The sequence below is a fragment of the Salvia hispanica genome, chromosome 3, assembly GCF_029641045.1.
Source record: "Salvia hispanica isolate PSC_SH4W2 chromosome 3, Shi_PSC_v1, whole genome shotgun sequence".
In the NCBI taxonomy this organism is placed as follows: domain Eukaryota; kingdom Viridiplantae; phylum Streptophyta; class Magnoliopsida; order Lamiales; family Lamiaceae; genus Salvia; species Salvia hispanica.
Window position 1 is genome coordinate 59,010,733 of NC_142694.1, and position 20,395 is coordinate 59,031,127.

At 35.2% G+C, this 20,395-nt stretch overlaps 2 protein-coding genes across 2 annotated transcripts; both read left to right on the top strand.

The window, feature by feature from the left end:
* The first annotated feature begins 7,448 nt into the window (after positions 1-7,448).
* LOC125215566 (bZIP transcription factor, putative (DUF630 and DUF632)) lies at positions 7,449-11,392 on the top strand. Its single transcript, XM_048117018.2, has 6 exons — positions 7,449-7,583; positions 7,736-8,832; positions 8,938-9,015; positions 9,555-9,754; positions 10,235-10,458; positions 10,583-11,392. The coding sequence occupies exons 2-6, from the start codon at positions 7,893-7,895 to the stop codon at positions 11,250-11,252; spliced, it is 2,112 nt and encodes a 703-aa protein (XP_047972975.1). The 5' UTR covers positions 7,449-7,583; positions 7,736-7,892; the 3' UTR covers positions 11,253-11,392.
* Positions 11,393-16,242: 4,850 nt separating this feature from the next.
* On the top strand, positions 16,243-18,800 carry LOC125212825 (uncharacterized). Its single transcript, XM_048113091.2, has 5 exons — positions 16,243-16,588; positions 16,740-17,622; positions 17,777-17,830; positions 17,944-18,116; positions 18,518-18,800. Exons 2-5 carry the CDS (start codon positions 16,812-16,814, stop codon positions 18,605-18,607), a joined length of 1,128 nt encoding a protein of 375 aa, XP_047969048.1. The 5' UTR covers positions 16,243-16,588; positions 16,740-16,811; the 3' UTR covers positions 18,608-18,800.
* Positions 18,801-20,395: the final 1,595 nt, after the last annotated feature.

The window sequence follows — 20,395 nt, forward strand, 5'->3', positions numbered from 1 at the left end:
ATCAAGCTCAAATAGTTCCTGAACATTTTACAATTAGATGACTAATAGTCCGAGATTAAGCCTAATCGGGTCAACATTTCACTAATCGATGGTTGACCGTCAAAAATTGACTGAGCCATCAAAAAATGGACCTAATCGACACAAATTTCATTTGTTATAGACCCGTTTTTCAAAAAGTGAATGTTTCGGACCAAATTCGTATTTCAGCATATGTTTAGGACCAAAATTGACCTTTATTCTTTTTTATAATATTGAAATGTCCCATAGCAAATATCAACGAAAATATAATTATAACAACTAGAATATAATAATTATTTTTTCAAATATTTTTATTTTGAGTATAATAATGGAAGAAAACAATTACGAAGTAAATAAGAATTAATATTAACATATTTAGTGATGTAAAAGAGAATAAATAGAAATTATATTTCAAAAAATATAGAGCAATTAGAAACAAAATATGCATATTATATTGCATAAACATATGAAAGAATAAAAAGTTTGCACATTAATAGAAATAATAAGGAAAATAAGTTATATAAATAGAACTAAAAAAGTTAGATAAAAAGAAAGAAGAGAATAAAATGTAATGCCCCAATAGGAGACATAATCCCAACCTACTACACTCTCCAATTTACATATAGTGTTAGTTTACATGTATAATATATAGGTAAAATAGAAATTGATAGGGGACCATGGGCCTCCCTTGGCCCAAATGTGGCTTCGCCAGTGAGTGTAGATGTAGTGTGTGTAAAGTGTGTATTGTGTGAAATGTGTGTAGTGTATGTGTACAGTGTGTTAAAGTGTGTAGTGTGTGCAACATGTGTAGTGTAAGTATAGCGTATGAAAAGTGTTGCGTGTGTAGTATGTGTAAAGTGTACAATGTGTGTAAATTGTGTAAAGTGTATAGTGTGTTGTGATTTTTTTTTTCAACTATTAAAAATTCTAAATTTTTTGTTTTATTATAAAATCTAAATATTATAAAATTGAGGTGATATTGAATTTATATATAATATAATACTCCATTCGTCCCACTTTAGCAGTTTCGTTGACTTTTCTGCACTTGTTTTATAAAAATGAATAAATAGTTAAAGTGGAGAAATGATAAAATAAAAGATAGAACAATATAAAGAAAGAACAATGTAGCTAAATAGGAGGAATGAGCTATATAGACATTCCTTCTATTTTACTAAGGAATTGTCATTTGGTGATTTCTAAGAAAACAAAATACCAAACAAAGGAATGGAACAGAGGTATAAATGTCATTCTATTATTCCACCACATCAAATAGCTCATGATGGCTTACTGAATTAGAATTGTTGTTCAAGTATGTTTTATCATTGAATAAATATATATTACTACTAGTTGTTTAAAAAAATTGACAGTGAAACACTTGACATATACGTAGCTTTTTTTTTGTTTTTATTATTATTATTATTATTATTATTTTAGATATTGATGGAATGATAACATTCGATGAATTCCCATGTCTTGTCCCTCTATATGGAATGAACCTCTATATGGAATGAACATCACCCTACTTGAGTACTTGGTAAAACACCACCTAGCAAACATTAATTAGTCTCCTTTTCTAGGGTGGAGCATTTTGAATTTTGATCACTTAATTATTAAGTTTCACAAATTATTGTGCTACAGAAAGTCATAATTCTATATACATCTTGTGCACGATATATTTTTATAGTGTATGGGATGTCCGAATTAAAATATGAACTGCAGAAAACTAGAAATCTTTGTCAATAAGTAATTAATTTATCATTTAGTGGGGAATAGAGCCAAGCATAAAATTTTGAAACCGAGGATGTATTTGCCAACTAAGAATTCAAGATTCAGTGTATGGCACAAAATAGGCCCACGTTTTGAACGATGCGTGTGAAATTACTATACATAGCTAGCACAGAGTTCAATCTTAATTAACTTACTACTACTAAAATATTTAAAAAATATATCTTGAATCATTTAGTGGAAAAATACAATGTGACAGGTATGTATTTAAGTATTAATTTATTCCGCTGGTATGTTAGTATGTTACTATGTTGCTGCACTTAAGATGGGAGATGGCATTCGATTTGAATCTCAAGTTAGGACCAAATATCTATCATGTTCTCTTTTTTTTTCATGAGAATTAAGGATTAAATCACCATACTTAATGATTATAAAGATGGTGAATTGATATTGTATGGACTAGTCAAACATTGGAGTTGTGAGCTTCATTATGATATATATCATAATCACTATATTATATTAATAAAAGAATGAAAGAATCATAATGACTATATTATACTCCCACAAAAAAAAAAAAATAGAATTATTCCATTTTTATCTATCATTTTGAAAAAAAATTAATAAATAGTTAAAGTGAATAGACTTTCTTACTTTTCTTTTTATCCACTTTAACTATTTATTATCATTTTTCCGAAACGAGAGACAAAAATGAAATAGTCCTATTTTTCGTGGACGGAGAGAGTAATTTAAATCAACTCTAATATGTTCAACTTTTTATATAGAGTTTAATTACTATTAACAAAAAAAAACTATTTATGACTCGATTATTTTTTATCGATCTAAATTGATTTCTTACTTTCTTGAATAAACTCTAATGACAGCGTTAATTGTTTCTTTCAATCACACATTTCTCCATTCAAACAGAATTCATAGTTAAATTTATTATGTGTAACTTATAAACCTTAAATATGTGAATATTTCTAATAATATATTGATATACTTTTTGTGAGCACTAAAAATATATGCAAGTATACAGGATAGATCTAGTATAGCTAAAGGTCAGTACCGGATGTCGAACACGGGGAAGGCAAACACAAAGAGTCTATCCTCTACTAAGACTCAATTACTATCTGGAAAAGCAGTAGGTTTTGAAAAACTTTTGAAAACTAAAAACAATAAAAAGCATATAACAACTAAATGCAAATAAAACACGGGGATAATCGATAGAGATAAGGGAATCCCAGGGTTGTGCGTTCACAGTTATGGTTATACAAGTTCCAATCTACAATACTCTAGCACTGTTTTTACTTTGATGGAACGAGTCACCTAACTTATGCTCATGCGATGCAAACGTTGATTACAAAATTAGGGTTGTCAATCCTAACACGTAACTCCATAAAGCTCCTAAGACCCTTGAAAAGTCCTCACTGAACAGTGCCGTTTTAAGGGAAGCTAACTATAGCGTCTACTAAGTGAATCTAACTCGCTAGAACTCTGTCACAGTTATGAAGCAAGCTATATTAAATCATGCACGATTGTGTCACTCAATCATGCAACATCAAAACTGCTTAGAGAAGAAACAAAGTAAAAACAAAACGGATATTAAATAAAAAAGGAATTGTATAACCAAAGTCGTTACTAACACATCCCTAGAATCCTATGAGTTTAGTTACACATGATGAAATAAGCTAAACACATAGATTGAAGGGAAGACAATATGAACATAAAACTAAAGCAAACAAAACTCGTAGGTTGAATCCTTGTCGTTCTTGATGTTCTTGAAATCCTTCTCCAACTCCTTGCACAAGTGTAGTACTCTAGCTCTTGATCTCTATGAATTATTTTGCAAGTAGAAGCTCTGTCTTTTGATGAAGCTTGAGGTCTTATTTATAGGGGAAAACCAATCCTTGTTGTAGAAGGAAAAGATCTTCAAAATATGGTAAATCTTTGAGCAAATATAGGGCATCTCGAATTCGCTGCCTTTCTCCGGCGGGCCGCCGTACCTTGGCCGGCGGTCGCCGCGTTGGAGTCCAGAGAGTCTGTTTCCTCGGCAGCGGACCGCCGCACGACTTCTGGCGGTCTCCGGGCGAGACTTCTCTTCCAAGCGTATTTTTCCGAGGCGAAACGCTGCATTGATCTGCCCGCCGGGCGCCGGCGATCGCCGGTCGCCGTCTGACTCCAGATTTCCAGACTTTGCGTTTTGGCTCCCTTTTTCGGCTCAATTATGCACGTTTCTCACAATACACGTCAAAATACCAAAATAGACAAAATATGCAAATAATGGACCTGTAGAGTGACTTTGACATAAAAAACGAACCAAATAACGGCCTTAAAATAGTACAAAATCTGAGCGTATCATATATTTTTATATGTTAAATCATTTGACAACTCAAAATATATCAAACATTATGTTTATTTTTTTAATATTTATAATATCAGTACTCCGTCCATCCGGCATTAGGAGTCCTGGTTGACCATTTTCATCCGTCCGGTATTAGGAGTCCCGGTTAGACATTTCCGTAAAAAGTGAAAAATAAAAATATTATAAAATAAAACACTAAAAAGCACAAGTAAAAATACATCCAAAGAATAAAGCAAATAATAATGCAAATGGATCTCACATTCCATTATCACACACTCCAATTATTACACACTCAAACATTTCTTAAAAACCCTCACTCAACTCAACCGGGACTCCTAATGCCGGACGAAGGGAGCACATAATTGTATTATTTGAATTATTAGTATTTATTATATGATTAATATGTTTAATTTTAATAAATAATTCTATATTATAAATACTCAATAAAACTCTTGGCAAGATTAGCCATAGGGCTAGCCCGAAATATTAAACTTTTAAGGTTAGAATTATAAAATTACTCCAATAAATATTTAACTCGTATACTCAGTTAACCCGTCATTTAAGTAGGTTGGCCCGATTAACATCTGAGTTTTCCTATTTAACAAACACTTTATAATAAGGCTGAGACAATACGATATACCGTATCGAAAATGTTGTATCGTATACCGTCAAAAGTTTCGGTATGAAAGAATTTCATACCGTTATTTCAGTATACCGAACTTTCGGTGTGGATAATATCAATACCGTTACCGTATTGATATTTCGGTATATCGTACTATTGAACTTCGGCATACCATTCAGTTTGGTATACTGAAGTTCAGTGCGATATACAGAAATATCGTACCGTTTCGAATACATGTATGCCGAAATATATAATTTCAATATGCATTGATTTTCATTATATATCGGTATATACTAATAATTCAATACGTATTGATTTTCAATATATTTCGATATACCGATAATATCGATATATATCGGATATTCGATATACAATACGTTAACGATATGAATTTTACGTAAACGATATGAATTTTCTTATACCGTTAACGTATAGAAAACTTACGATACGATATCGTATCGTACCGAAAATCACGGTATACTAAAAATTCAATAATTTATTGATATTTTTCAATACGATACGAGCGATATACCATTTTTTCGATTTCTAACCCTCCCCTAGAATTCGGCAATTATCTATTTTTGTTGTGATGCTCATTTAATTTTGTATATGTTTTTGTGGGCGTTGCAGCTATCTTTTATATTAACTCTTTTATTAACATAAGTCCGTATGAAATCTGTTTTTTCAAATTATATTCCCTCCGTCTCAATTAAGTGTAGTCATATTCTTTTTTGAGACGTTTCAACAAAGCTGAGTAATTTTTTTTTTTGACAAAAAACAAAACATCTATTCATTTTTTACTTTATTCGTTCTCCTACTCCACTCTTTTTTATCTCTCTTATTTTTTTTCCTTTCTCCTATTTTATTTTATTATCATTTAACTCATTCAACACAATTTTTTAATCTCCGTCTTTAAAAAAAGTGACTTAATTTTAGTTGGAACAGATGGAGTAAGTTTTATTTAAAATATATAATCTTATCTTGAACCTGTAAAAGTGTGGTTTATTTTATAGTATTGTGAGCAACCGTAAGTCATAACGTCTTAAACTGTTACTTAATTCCATCTAATTAAGTTACTCGGTTTATTGATAAATATACGGCTCCTTTCATTTCTTAAAAATAGAAATTTTATAATTAAAATAAATTTTAATAAAAAATTAATAAAATTAGAGAGAGGAAGAGAAAAAATGAACAGAGTAAGAAAGAACGAGACAAATTATAGTAAAATTAGGGTCAGTGGATTTTGGGTTTCATTTCCTAAAAATCAAGAGTTTCTATTTTTAGATAATATACTACTTAACAAGAGAAAAAATTTATATTTTTAGAAAAAGTATGGATTATGTTTTTTGGTCTTTATTAGAATTTCCTTGAGCTTACATATTTTTGAGCTGAAACAACAATAAAAAGCCCATTTATACTACCCTAACTACATTAATTCGGCCCAATTAAAGAACCTGAACATGTCCTGAGTTATATTGCTATTCACAGAGTAACAGTTACGACTTTAAAGTTTAAACATGTCTTAAATTGTTTGTCATAGTACAGTTATAACTACTCAAATTTCTTTAATTATATGTATTCAAATTGAATTATAATATTTTTCTCACAAAACCAGTTAGTACTTTAAAAAACTGGAGAAAATTTCAAAATGCCCCAATCGATCAATCAATAACTCGCTCGTTCAACGTCATATTTTTTGCCCAACATTTAATTTCTAAAATACCCTAATATCACAATTTATATGTACTCTTAAACATTCTGACATATTCTTAAATTTTGTTCTGTCGTGTACATGTTTTTTTAGTTTTTACTATTCTTTTTTCTGGAATTGAATCGTTGATCCAACTAATCCCTTTTCTATAAATGAATTCAAACCCAAATCATTGAGTAACTAGTAACATGATTATAGTTTTATTTTTACTTTAATTTGTTTTAAAGCGAGAGAGATAGAAGAAAAATGTATTACTAGTTGAAAATTTGGTCTCACCATAAATAATTTTCTTAAATAGAAAATTTTTAATTCTAACGGAAGGAAAAAAAAAAAAAAATTGTTTTCATTTTTAGGGGAAGATGTATATAATAAAAATCAAGGTTCTCTAGGTTTAACCATTAAATTCACGCGATAATTAAGGTTTTTTTTTTTTTTGTCATAACAACGGCTTATATTAGGATAATTTTACCTATTAACGCTTAAAAAATGTTATAACAAAAAGTAGGCATTTTGCATACTCACCACCCCAATTTAACAGAATCTAAAGCTGCACAAAAAAGTTATCACTATAAGATAATTAGGAATCTTAAGACTTTCTAAAATAATGTTAGAGACTCAGATATACTTTGCAATTGCATATTCTACTCCAACAGCTTTCAATTCAGATTCTCCACTTAAAAAAAAAAAAACAGAATATTTAAGCAGATCTGACGTGTAAGACAAATACAGATTTATGCCATTAATTTCTGGTGATTAATCCAACACAAATAAATACACTTATTTAATTCAAAAGTAACCAAACATTACATAAGGGGCATTAATGGTAGTACCTTTCACGACAACACAACAACTATAAAGCCGCCTCTGAAAATAGAGAGATGCAGGTAGCCGTTAGATGGGAAATCCCAGGGGCATTTTGGTCACGTCATGCACATTTCATTTTATTTTTTGAATAATAAATTTGTACTATCAAATGATTAAAAATCATAATTAGAATATTCACATTAAAAAAAATATTCAAACCCACTCAAAAAGCGCAGCAAAACAAAATGTTTGTGCTTTGAAAAAGAAGAAGACACAGTCGCACACATTCCATTTAAGCTGGCCCTCTCTCTCTCTCTCTCAAACCAGCTCTTCTGCAAAAGGTAAAGTGAGCTTCCGTGGTTTAATTCGTGGATTTTCCGATTTGCGTTAGTTTTCTTTTTCGTTACTTTTAGCATTTATTTCTTCACTTGTGGCAAAAGTTGAAACTGAGCTGTTTATTTTTGTTTACATTTTTTTTTTTGCTTATATTTAGGTGAAGGTTTTGTGGAAGCAGTGAAATTAGAGAAATGGTGATGATTAGTGCTGTTGAAAATTGAAATAGTGAGAAATTGAAGCGTGGAGGGTTTAGTGAGGGTTTAGAGGGGAATTGGTATGAACTAGGTCAGATCAATTGATTTTGGGGGAAAAGGATGGGGATAACAAATTCAAAAGGTGAGAGGAGTGGTGCTTTGAAGCTGTGTAGGGAAAGGAAAAAGTTTATGAAACAAGCGATTGATTCTAGGTATGCTTTAGCAGCTGCACATGTATCGTATGTTCAATCTCTTAGAAACCTAGGCATTTCCCTTAGGAGGTATGCTGAGGCTGAGGTTTTGGTGGAAACCTCTCTATCTGCTTCAGCTACCGAGCTCGATAAAACCCCCTCCCACTCGTCTTTCCCCTCCCCCTCTCCGTCTCACCCTGGGGGTACCTCCGATTCCAACGGAAGCCCCCTCTCGAAGGCTAGGGTTAGTTATATGAGGTCCTCCGGGGCTACTGCGTTTACTGTTAAGTTGAATACCAGGAATGCATTTGTTGAGGAAGGCGAATTTTCAATGCCTCCGCCACCTCCTCCGCCTCCGGATGACTCTGGTTGGGATTACTTTGACCCAGCCGACAAGAGTTTTAGGTTTCTAGGGCATGATGGGAATGTTGATGCTGATGATGCGGGTGTTTATGGCGATACTGGCAAGGTGTTTGATTTTAGTAGAGGGAATGGGATTCATGAACACGAGGGGTCCATGACTCCCAAATTGGAGAGTCCTACGAATGGGAATGGGAGATTGGCGAATAGTCAGCAAAGGGCTGAGGGTGAAGTTAAAGATATGGCCGTTGGGAAAGAGGCGAGTGGGAAAATGGCTGGTAAGGCGTCTGCAGGGCAATCTAACTCGAAGATGAGCAAGCCTTTGGTGGAAAATGATATATGTGCTGAAAGGGAGGATCCTTCTGAGTTTATAACACACAGGGCAAAAGATTTTCTCTCTAGCACTAAGGACATTGATAGTCGATTCTTTAGAGCTTCTGAATCAGGAAGGGAGGTCTCAAGAATGCTTGAGGCCAACAAAATTCATGTTGGGTATGCTGAAGCCAGAGGTAATGAACTTCTTTTTATGCCAAAATGTGATTTCCCGGAGGAGAGCGGGACTTGCTTTTCCTGTGTAGTATGTGAGAATTAATAGTGCAGTTCTGTGTTTTTAGGTGCTTCATCAGCCTCACTTTATTTGACGTCTTTCGGAGCAAGTTGTTGCCAAGGTGGAAGGGCTAATATATCTGATGGTATGTATGTTTGATGCAAGAGGATTTTGCATGAGTTTTTGTGCTTCTTGGTGTTGATCATAATTACGAGTATTATTCGTTACTTGTAAACTGTAAAATATTAGGCGCTGTCCTGGTGACTTCAATTATGGCTATTTATGGCAAATTGCAGTAACTTCATGTGTCAATAGCATGGACTGAAGTTGGGAATCTCATACTACTTCTGTCCACAAATAATAGACAAAGTTATAAATGACACGGGTTTTAAAGCGCAATTGGTAAAGTAAGAGGGGGGGGGGGAAGATGGTGAAAATAGTGTTAGTGGATTATGGGTTCCATATCTAGAATGATGTGTAGCAGTGTAGGGTTGATATTTGTTTAAAATTTTCCATATTTAGAATTAGCCTAATTTTGGTGGACACCCCAAAATGGTAAAATTATTCTATTTTTTTTTGGACGGGTGTAGTATCATTTTTATCAAAAGTTAATATTTAGAACCAATCCATCTTGCACAAGAATTGATGATAATATTCTACTCTTAACATATGTTACAATGCCAGATCAAATTGTTACCAAGGTTATCACTTGGAAGAGGACGACATCATCAAAATCTTCTTCTTCTAGGAACCCTCTTGCAATGAAGGATGATGATGATAGTGGGAGCGAATACATTGACGAGTTCTGCATGATTTCTGGAAGTCACTCTTCCACACTTGATAGACTCTACGCATGGGAAAGAAAGTTATATGATGAAGTGAAGGTACTTGAACTCCTACCTACTTGCATATGATCAATGTTTGAGTAATACATTTTTACCTTTGATGTTTTGGTATTCCGAATTGCATTTCAGCTTTAATTTTCTGCATTGTTTACAGTAACGTCACTACGTATAATGAAGATAATTCAGTTGGAAGAGCAGAGCAGAATTCTTGTTTCACTATAAAAATTGGATAAGGGTCATGCTTGTCTAATTATTACCGTTTCCCCCCTTCATATTTAATGCATCTTGCTTAAAATGCAAGTGAAAACATGGGTTATATCATGCTTTGACTTAAAAGTTGCATTCCATTAGATGCATTTTCAAGTATTGATCAATCAATCCTTCTTGCTTTCCACGAAATCATGCAAACTTTATAAAGAATCTATTTGCATAACATATAAAGTTGCTTCAGCTTCCATGTTTTACTCGATTATATGAATGTTTGCTCTCTTTGATTTCTGGATATTGCTCTCTTTGTAGGCCAGTGAGTCCATACAGAGAGAATATGACCGAAAGTGTGATCAGCTCCGGCATCAATTTGCCAAGGATCTTAGCCCTCAAGTAATCGACAAAACTCGGGCTGCTGTGAAAGATCTCCATTCAAGGATTAGAGTGGCGCTTCATGCTGTTGATTCAATATCGAAACGGATAGAGAAAATGCGGGACGAAGAGCTGCTCCCACAGCTCCGAGAACTTATTCAAGGGTAAGATGGATTTCTCATTTCTCAATCCAAAAATTTCAAATCATCATCATATGTCTTGGTTCACGTTGAACCTATTCTGTCATCCAAAGCCATTCTTGATTGTTATCTTGAATTTCATTTCCAGACTGACAACGATGTGGAAAGCTATGCTCGAATGCCATCATTCACAGTACATCACCATCTCGTTAGCGTACCACACCAAAAGCTCGGCAGTAGCTCCACTAGGCGAAACACAGAGGCAGATCATAAACCAGCTCCAAGAAGAGGTTGAGTACTTCGGCCTAAGCTTTGCCGACTGGATCAACAGCTACACATCTTACGTGGAAGCTCTCAACAGCTGGCTGCAGAACTGCATTCTCCAACCACGGGAACGAAAAGGAAGACGGGTCTTCTCCCCCCCACGACGCACCCTGGCACCATCCATCTTCGTCCTCTGTCGGGACTGGTCAGCTGGGATCAAATCTCTGCCATCTGAAGAAGTCAGTGATGCTATCAAAGCCTTCCTGGCTGACCTGCGACGCACTGTCAGGAACCAGTTGGAAGAGCCGCGCAAGGCAGGGAACACGGGTGAGTCCCAGACCGACGAAGCAGACGGAAAAGTCGAAGAAGACAAGGACGGGGACAGACCATCGCACATAAGCTGTGTGCAGCCGAGTTTGACAAAGGTTCTCAATAAGCTGACAAAATTCTCTGAGGCTTCGGTGAAGATGTGCGAAGATATTTGGCAGAAATGTGATACGGCTCGATATGCGTATGAGAACTACAGAGATCCACCAAGATCTTATAGCATTTGACAAATTTCGACTCATGGATGAAGATAGATGTAATCTGTAAATCATTGTGCTTTTTGGGAGAGATTTTATCGTGAAATTGGCAATTTTTAAGAGAATGTTCGTAAAGATCTCGTTTTGAGGGTGAAATCTTAAAGTCTTTATATCTTGTTTTGAGTTTTATGTTCTTTAGTAATCCTTTAGATTGATATACTAATACCTATGATTTAGGAGTACCTTTTACCATATATTCCAAAAAAATTACCTATACAATGCAAAAACTATTTTTTGCTGCAGCCTTCACATGTGGTGTGTAGGGGTGAGCGAAAAAATCGAATATCCGAACCGATTTAAACTGAAATTTTGAAAATTCGGTTCGGTTTTTTCGATTTTTCGGTTCGGTTTTAAAAATACAAAAATTTTGGTTTTTCGGTTTAGTTCGGAGGTGAAAAAACCGAAAAATTGAATTATTTTTTAAATACTCCATATTACTCGCTTCGTCCACAAAAAATAAAACACATTCATTTATGGAAAGTTTTCAATAAAATAATAACCCTAAACATCATTATATTTACCACTTATGCCATTAGAATTAAAACTTCTCTCTTACACTAACACTACTTCTCTCTTATTTTTTCTCCTTTCCCTCTTACTTTTTTTTCCTTCTCTTTTACTTTATCAATTCTACATTAAAACCCGTGTTATACACCAATTGCTCTATTTTTTATGGACGGAAAGAGTATTATATATATTTTAGATAGTTATGCACTAAATGAAATATAATTTGTAGCTCTCGGATTCAAGGGTCGAGAAACTGCCTAGGAGACAAATTCAGAACTTGGTTAGATTCTCTGTCGTAATCAGGTGCGTATAAATCACACTTTTATATATTTTATGTGATTAATTGATATGTGTTGAATTGGAATGAATATTTGAATTATATGATGCGAGATTAAAATGGCTATGCGTTATTTGATATTGATGGTGGAATATGATATGTATATGTGAGTGGTGCTTTTGATATGTTTATATATGGCATTAGAATTACTTGAATCATTGATTAAAGAAGATATGTGACAGTCTTGTCCTAGGTCTGATATCAATGATAATGGAAATAGACCTACGGGTGATATACAATGATAATGGACCTACGGGTCAAAGAAAATATGCAAATAGGGGCCTTCGTGGAAAGGTGAATATGCAAAGAGAGGCCTTTCGTGGAAAGGTCAAATTAAAGAGGGACCTTCGTGGAAAATGTCAAATAACAAAAAGGGACCTTCGGGTCGTATATAATGGAAATCCCGGGTAGATACCAGGCTTAATCTGTCACAGAATAATAAAAAGAACGGTAAGGCATATGCATATGAATATTAACTTGTTCATGATATTTATTATTTCTGGTGATATATTTTGGTGAAAGAATGTGTTTGATATTTGTGTGTGAAATTAAAGGTAAGGTTTATATACACTGAGTTGTGGCTCATATAAACCACTATTATTTTTCAGGGATAGGATTTTAGTGAAGTTTTTGGTTGAAGTGGGTCGTAGGAACTGCACTTGTTATCAGTGAGAGAGTTCCACTACTGTTCAAAATGTTTTGAAGTATGTACCTGATAAACGTTTGGATTATTCATTTTAAATTTTGAATTTATTTACTATAAGTAGTTACGTCAGATAGGGTTGGGTGTGACATATACTAATGACAAATCACCAGGATGACAGAGAATATTCAAAACCTAAATGCATAGTTCACTTGAATGCAGGAGTGACTTGACATATTAGTGTCTAAAATGGCCGTACTTGAAAGCTCCCTCCATCACTTGGTTTAGCTCTTTCAGTTGCGAAGATGAGCCCACCACCCTATGGGTGAGTTAGAAGCACACGAACTTGCATGCGAGCTTATCTGTGAAGTGCCCTCGCCATCATTCTTGATGAAGGGATCTTTTGGCAGAGTTCGACTCTTCTTCAGCCTTGTGCGTAGGTTCTCATCTGGTCCGACATCAATCCAATATATCACCTTAGCAGTCGTGGACTCCCTGTTCATGGGTGTCACTATTTAACTCTTCAATTTCAAAAACACAATTAATAAAAACATGTAACTCTGGCAATGCAAAACTTGTTGTTTGGGGATTCATTCGACTCGTGTCGTTGTCGAGAGCTTGTTTCAAATATCCAAATAAAATATCCACATTAGAACGTGGGGGGAGATGGTGGAGCCACTTGAGTCTTACTCGTCTGCAGCTAGCTTTCGCCACCTTCGTCCCAGGTGAACGACTTTGCATCCCAGTTCCGTAACCACTCGCACGGGCATCAGAACTTTACAAATGAGCTCCAGCGAGCTAGCTTGCCCCTTCGTCCTAGCCGGGGTCGGCGTTCGACATCGATCGTTTGGATGTGGAGCCTGAGGAGGATTCGGTTCCACCAGCCCACTTATCCAAATGGCGAACCATCCTCCAAGTACTGACATGCTTGAAGGCTCTACGATTGTCATTTTGGAAGAGAAGCATGGCCACTGCCGATGTGCTAATTTCATTGTTGTAGAGGCGCTGAATTGTTGGATATCTTCGCTTGCTCGTCTGAAATGCGTGCGAAACATATTGATATTGCATTCAACAGTTCCTTATGGCCGCTTTGCATTGTAGAGCTCCATGACCCATTCCCAAAACCTCTTTGAGGTCTGGTTGCTTCCCACGACTGAATCTTCCGAAGTGGCAACCCACGCTTCGAATAATTTATCCGTCTCGGTAGAGGAGTACGGATTACGGGTATTGAAATCTGGAACATCGTCCTAGTGTTGCCCTCTGGAAGATGGGACAACGACTAAGTCAGGTCGTCGGTGTTGATGCACTTTTTATTAGCACTAAAAATACCTGCAAGTATACGTGGTAGAGTTAATTTTTTTTATATATAAAAAAAAAGTATACGTGGTAGATCTAGTATAGCTAAAGGTTAGTACCAGGTTGTCGAACACGGGGAATAATACCTTCTACTAAGCTTCTTTTACTATTTGGAGAACTTAGAAAACTTTTAGAAAACAAGATCACTGAAAGCTGTAAACAACTAATTTGTATAACCATAACTGTGAACACACATCCCTGGAATTCTCTTATCATATCGCACATCTTTATCTCTATTATTTGTTGCAGTTCCAACTACAATACCCTAGCACAGTTTATATTTCGACAGAACGAGCCACACTAGTTATGCCCATGCGGTACAAGCGTAGATTACTAACACTAGGGTTGTCAATCCTAGATTCGTAACTCCTAAAAGCTTATGAGACCCTTGAAAAGTCCACACTCTCAATTAACAGTGCCGTTTTAAGGGAAGCTAATTGTAGTGTCTATTAAGTGGATCTAACTCGCCAACCTCCTCTCACGATTATGTAGCAAGTTATATTAAATATTCATCGAATGTGTCACTCAAACATGAAGTATTACGGAACAACTTAAGAAAGAAACGAAGTAAAAACAAAATAGATATTAAATAGAAAAAGGAATTGTATAACCAAAGTCGTTACTAACACATCCCTAGAATTTTATGAGTTTAGTTACACATGATTGAATAAGCTAAAAACATAGAATGAAGGGAAAACAAAGTGAACATAAGAACTAAAAGAAATAAAACTCAAAGGTAGAATCCTTGTAGCCTTGATCTTCTCTTGATTCCGTCTCCAACCTCTTGCACAGTGAAGAACTCTCTCAATTTTATGCTCTAGAATTATGAGGCAAAAAGATGATAATAATGGAGAGGTTTGAGGGGGTATTTACAGGGGAGAAATCGAGTCCTTGTGGAATTAGATAAAAGGTGGCTAATTTTGGTAAAATCTGGAGAGAAAATAGGCTAAATCGTGCGCCGTGTTTTCGCAGCCGGCCGCTGCACCTTGGCCAGCAGTCGCTGTGCGTTGTCCGTAGCTTCTGCCATTTTGGGTAGCGGTCGCTGCATGTGTTGTAGCGGTCGCTGCAAACTAGTCCAGCTTCGGGAGCTTCTCGAGCGGTCGCTGCGCACTTCCCAGCGGTCGCTGGGGGTTTTCAGATTTTCAGTACAACTTTTTCCAAAGCGAACCGCTATAAGTGTAGCGGTCGCTGCGCATGTTGTAGCGGACCGCTGGACGACATGAACGCTCCAAACTTCCAACTTTGACTTTTTACTATTTTTTTTGCTCAAATATGCACAATTCTCACAAAATATGTCAAAATATCAAAATAGACAAAATATGTAAAATATGAACATGAATTGCGATTTAGACATTAAAAACAGACCAAATAAAGGCTTAAAACAGTACAAAATCCGAGCGTATCAGGTGTGCTGCATATCTATAGGATAAGGTCGATTGAAAAATTCAATAGGAAGCTGAGGCTGTGATCCGTACATGTTGGCCGCCATGGATCCTTGGGTACCCGGTGTCAGATAATCTTGGCCCGGAAATAATCATCCACTTTGTAAAAAAATAAATAACACTATACATAACAAAAATTGTTTCACTTAAAATTTTACAAATTACTATGCCTAAAATTAAAAAAAATAAATTCTACATTTTCACTATTGGCTTGACCGTTATTATTATATTAATAATAACATTGATCACGTGGTCACCGTGGGATCTGTCAAAATTGTTGTAGAAAATTTTATATGTAGGATGAATAACGAAAGTTATGTTATTATGTATCGTAGTTATGTGAATTGTAATTATACCATGTTTTACTTATAAATATAAAATATAGTACTTCACTTGTCGTCTCGTCTTAGGGTAGATGTCATACTTGAATAATAAAAAAAAAATTTAAAAGAATTTTCTGAATATGTTAATTTGCACATATTAAAGTGTAGAGAAAAATGATAGAACTACTACTATTATGATATTAGTATTAATGAGCTTAGAAACGAAAAAAATGACATCTTTTATGAGACAAACGAAAAAAAAAATGTGACATCTATCTTGTAACAAAAATAAAAAATTAAATTTTTAGTATTAAAAATCGACTTGCGGACTATCATTGAGCTCCACAACACGGACAACTCGGAATCCTGAACCCCTTCCCTTGTCAAGTCTCCCACCCTACCCCGGACCTCTTCCACCGACTGCACCCCTCCGAATCTATCCGGGCCGCACCCCTATGTGGTGTGTGGTTTGCCCTAACAAGAATGAGAAAAAATTAAAAAAAACGAAGAAGCAAAATTTGTGTAGGTTTGCCAAATCCCTCAAAAATCGCGCCCAAATTTCGCAATTCAAAAGATTAAGGCGGGTTTCCTCATTTTCTCTCTATCCTTCTTTACTCTTCACAATTTCCCACTGCTCCTCTTTTTCTCCAATTGAGGAAACCCGCTGCAGCTTAATCGCCATATAACTCTTCTTCAAGGTCAGTAAATATCACCGACGCCTTCTTCTTAGCTCTATTTGCGTTTTCACAGATATTCAATGTAATTTTGTCTTTCTTTCTGCTCGCATTCTACTTGACCTAAATCTAGCGATGTTTGCGAAGTTATTGTAATTATTATTGTTTTTTCTAGGTTTGTGAATTTGGATGCTGAGAATTCGTTGCGGTTCGGAAAATTTCGGAATTAGGTTGTGAAATTTTGATTATGGCTGAAGGGAGTGGATCTCGTGGGCAGAGTAGGTCGAGGCCAGCTCTAGGTGACGTCACGAACCGGATTGGTAAAAGGGGGTTTTCAGCGAGAGAGAAAGATGAAGGAAGAGGTTTCGATTTCAGTGGTAAAGATACAGTTAAGAGGGTTTGTGTTTCGCCCCGGTCGTGTTCTGGTCTCTCCAAAATACCCGTTGAAAACAGAGAAGCTAATTTGAAGGGGGGGAATGATGTAATTGGCAGCTTCAAATTTAATGATGGTAGTGAGAAAGGCAAGATTTTGGATCTTAGGGGAGCAAATGTTGTTAATGTGAGTATTAATGAGTTGGATGTTATTGATGATGATGGGTCGAGTAACGGTTGTGATGGAGTAGCAGGATTAAATTGCTTAGATCCTGATTTGGAAAATCTTGAAGGAGAGGAGGGTTTGAATTCCGTAGATGGTTGCAGCCCTTTAGACTCATTGAAGGAAAACAAGATTTCTGGAACTGCTGATGAGCTTGGTGAGAGTTCTCATGCTGACACTTCGCGGACAGTGAGTGAAACTGGTGTCGATTTTCTTCATGATGGGGAAGAGAACATAAGTCCGGAAGGGGCTCAGGGTGAACATAATCATTTGGATGATCATAATGCTGATAATTTTGTCCTCAGTCAGTCAGGATCTGTTGATTTCACAGCCCTGCCTCAGTCTCAGGAATCGAGAGTGTTTGGAATAGATAAAGGCAAGAAAGTGGAGGAGGATGAATGTGCCCTTATGACCGGAGGGAGTAAAGCTATCAATGCTTGTTCTTGCTCTTTTTGCTCAAAAGGTTTGGCACCAGTTATTATTGCTTTATGGTTGTGTTGCAATTGAGTTTTAATAATTTTGCGACGTTCTTTTAAGAATGTAGCTTTGCTTAGTGTACTGATCTTTTAGTTTAATAAATTGCTATCTAAGTCTGGGCACTTTGTTTCGATAACCAGCTCAATATATATGGTTGGACCTCCATCAGAAGGACATTAAGGCTCGATTATCAGGTTAGTCAGCTTAAACAACGTAGTGTCATCTTATTAGTGTAAACAACAGCCAGTCATATTTTAGCAATCCACTTCATTTTTTTCGAAATATCAACTGTTTCGAACCTTCTTAGCATTGAAAAAGAGTCAGAAAGATGCTAGCATATTGGCTGAAAGAAGTAGCAGGATGAAGGTCAATGAGAAACACGGTGGTGATAGCTCTAAGTTGGAATCTCATCTGATGAATCAGTGGAGATCTCTCTTTCAGCATATGTCGGACATATGGGCAGCAGAAACTAATCAGCTTGTAAGCCCCGTTATATTTTTTCCTTATCCTGTCTTTGACCGAAGCCTTTTCTGCGAGTTATAAACATACGTTAAAAGGCATGCTGCATTTTCTGAAAGTGTGAGGACGCTTGACATATGAAATGATTATTTGATGTTTTGAATCCAAAATATTGGTGTTTTTGTACTCCATTAACATTATTAATTGTTTAAAAATCATAACTTATTATGGAAAGACAAAGTGGAAATACTAAAGTGGCATCTTATAACTCTTGAAACCATACTTATAGACTTTGTTTTAGGTTCTTTTCTGCCTGTGGCTGTTGTATGTATGTAGCATTATCGCTGTTTTAGATTTCATAAGTTAACACTTATCGAAACTGTGAAAGCATGTATCGACTAATTATCCATTGCCTGTTGCAGGAAGCTAGTCTATTGCCACTGAACAATCTAAAAGACAAATGCAAAGTGGAGATGGAGTTGAATAATGCTAAGCTGCCAGAAAATCATTAAGCGTGTTGTGGAGACTCGAAATTTCTGTGAGATGAGTTTTTTTTTTTTTCTAATCTTGCTCCTATCATTTATTAACTATATCAACATTTTATTCTTGCACTTTAGATAGGAATTTTGTTGTACTTCTATATGTAAACATACTGAAATATCTTCGTTGTTGTTTCTATCGTTATTCAGTAAGTTTTATCTGGAATACTCGTACAATCGATTATAGTTTGTGAATCCCCATCTTCATGTTATTTTCATGTCCTATATAAGTTAGGTTGAACCTCCATATTTTGTGCTGGAAAAGTTCAGTCATAAAATCGGAATCTTTCTCCAGTTGATTCATCTCACTGGAAGCGATTTGCCCGTTCTCAGCTGCTGAACTAGATCTTTCAACCATAGTCGACTCTTGATTTGCAAAACTGTGACGAGGCATTGGAGAAGATTCGATCGAACTTCTAACCTTAGAGGAGGCAAAGCTTTAACCTCAACTTGTAACTTGTAAGTTTATTTATTTGGATTAATTGCTAGGCTAATCATATTTAGATATGGATTATTGACCTTTTTTAATAGGCATAAGTTATAACTAGACTGATAAGATTCATAGAAGGGGCCTAGAGATTTTATAATATAGTTAGCTTTCACTTTCAAGATTGTATAGATTAGTTTATCTCTAGATATGTGTGTGTGAGAGTGAGAGAGAGCTGACTATGAAAACACGAGGATTGGATTGTTATCACATTGGTGCATGGAAGGTCAAATATCAACACTAAAAATGGCAACATAAAGTATGAGAACCATTAAATGAAACTGCATTATTTGTTGTTGTTTAAGTGTTGACTTTGGATCCAATAATAGAAGCTCCACTAAAGTCTACACATAGTTGTGTCCTTCTCATAAGGTCGCCCCAATATTATAAACAAAATAGTAAAAAACATTTATCTAAAAGTCACCATATGTAGATGTGATCTACGCGGTTAATGGCCTCAGGTCAATTTTGGGTTTTATGAAAGGCCCTAATCAAATGATTATAGATTTAACATATCCTATTTTTACAATACGATGGTTGGGTTGGTTGTACATGGCCTGATTGTACCTACCGTCTTTTTATCGGGGGTCAATATCAGCAATGCAGTTTCATTTAACGATAAATCTAATCCTGAATTATAGAGCTATGGTACAATCAAATCCGAATGAACAAAGTATTGAATTGAATCGTACTAGTCTCTAGGGTTATTACTCATTTTTGTGCTTGTTTTATTTTTCAATTAGGCAAATGAAAGAAAAAAAACTTACTTCTAGGCATTCTTTTAGCCCGTTTGGAAGGATCTCATAATTATCCCTGACTGTTTATGTCTCTAGCACCACCACACTTTTTGATTGATGACTTAATTTTATTTTCTTAAAATGGAAAAAATATGGATATTGTTATTATTATAAATTATAAAATAGTTTATGTATTTTTATTATATTAGAAAGAAAATAAGTATTTTCTTAAGATTTTTTTGGGCTATGGATGGGAATCGAAATTATAATTAGACTCTAGATTTTGTATGTGACTAGATGAATAATATGTCAACTAAAATTAAATTAAGTTGGATTGGATGAGGGACATTTAAGCCATGTTTGAGTTTTGACTTTTGTGATGATGAGGCAGATAAATGTGCGCTATCAGCCATCACTAACATCTCAACTCACTTGTTATATTCCCAACTAAATAACCTTTTTTTATTATCATTACTTTTTTTTATATTGTTGAAGCTAATATAATAATTTCTGTTTGGCGATAAGGACTTTTAAAGC

What these genes read in the sequence shown, in the direction of transcription:
- LOC125215566 (XM_048117018.2), top strand. Translation starts at nt 7,893, where the DNA reads ATGGGGATAACAAATTCAAAAGGTGAGAGGAGTGGTGCTTTGAAGCTG. An exon ending in TGGGTATGCTGAAGCCAGAG is followed by an intron (nt 8,833 to 8,937) that starts GTAATGAACTTC and finishes CTGTGTTTTTAG; the next exon opens with GTGCTTCATCAGCCTCACTT. An exon ending in AAGGGCTAATATATCTGATG is followed by an intron (nt 9,016 to 9,554) that starts GTATGTATGTTT and finishes TTACAATGCCAG; the next exon opens with ATCAAATTGTTACCAAGGTT.
- LOC125212825 (XM_048113091.2), top strand. Translation starts at nt 16,812, where the DNA reads ATGGCTGAAGGGAGTGGATCTCGTGGGCAGAGTAGGTCGAGGCCAGCT. An exon ending in TTGCTCTTTTTGCTCAAAAG is followed by an intron (nt 17,623 to 17,776) that starts GTTTGGCACCAG and finishes TTCGATAACCAG; the next exon opens with CTCAATATATATGGTTGGAC. An exon ending in CATTAAGGCTCGATTATCAG is followed by an intron (nt 17,831 to 17,943) that starts GTTAGTCAGCTT and finishes GAACCTTCTTAG; the next exon opens with CATTGAAAAAGAGTCAGAAA.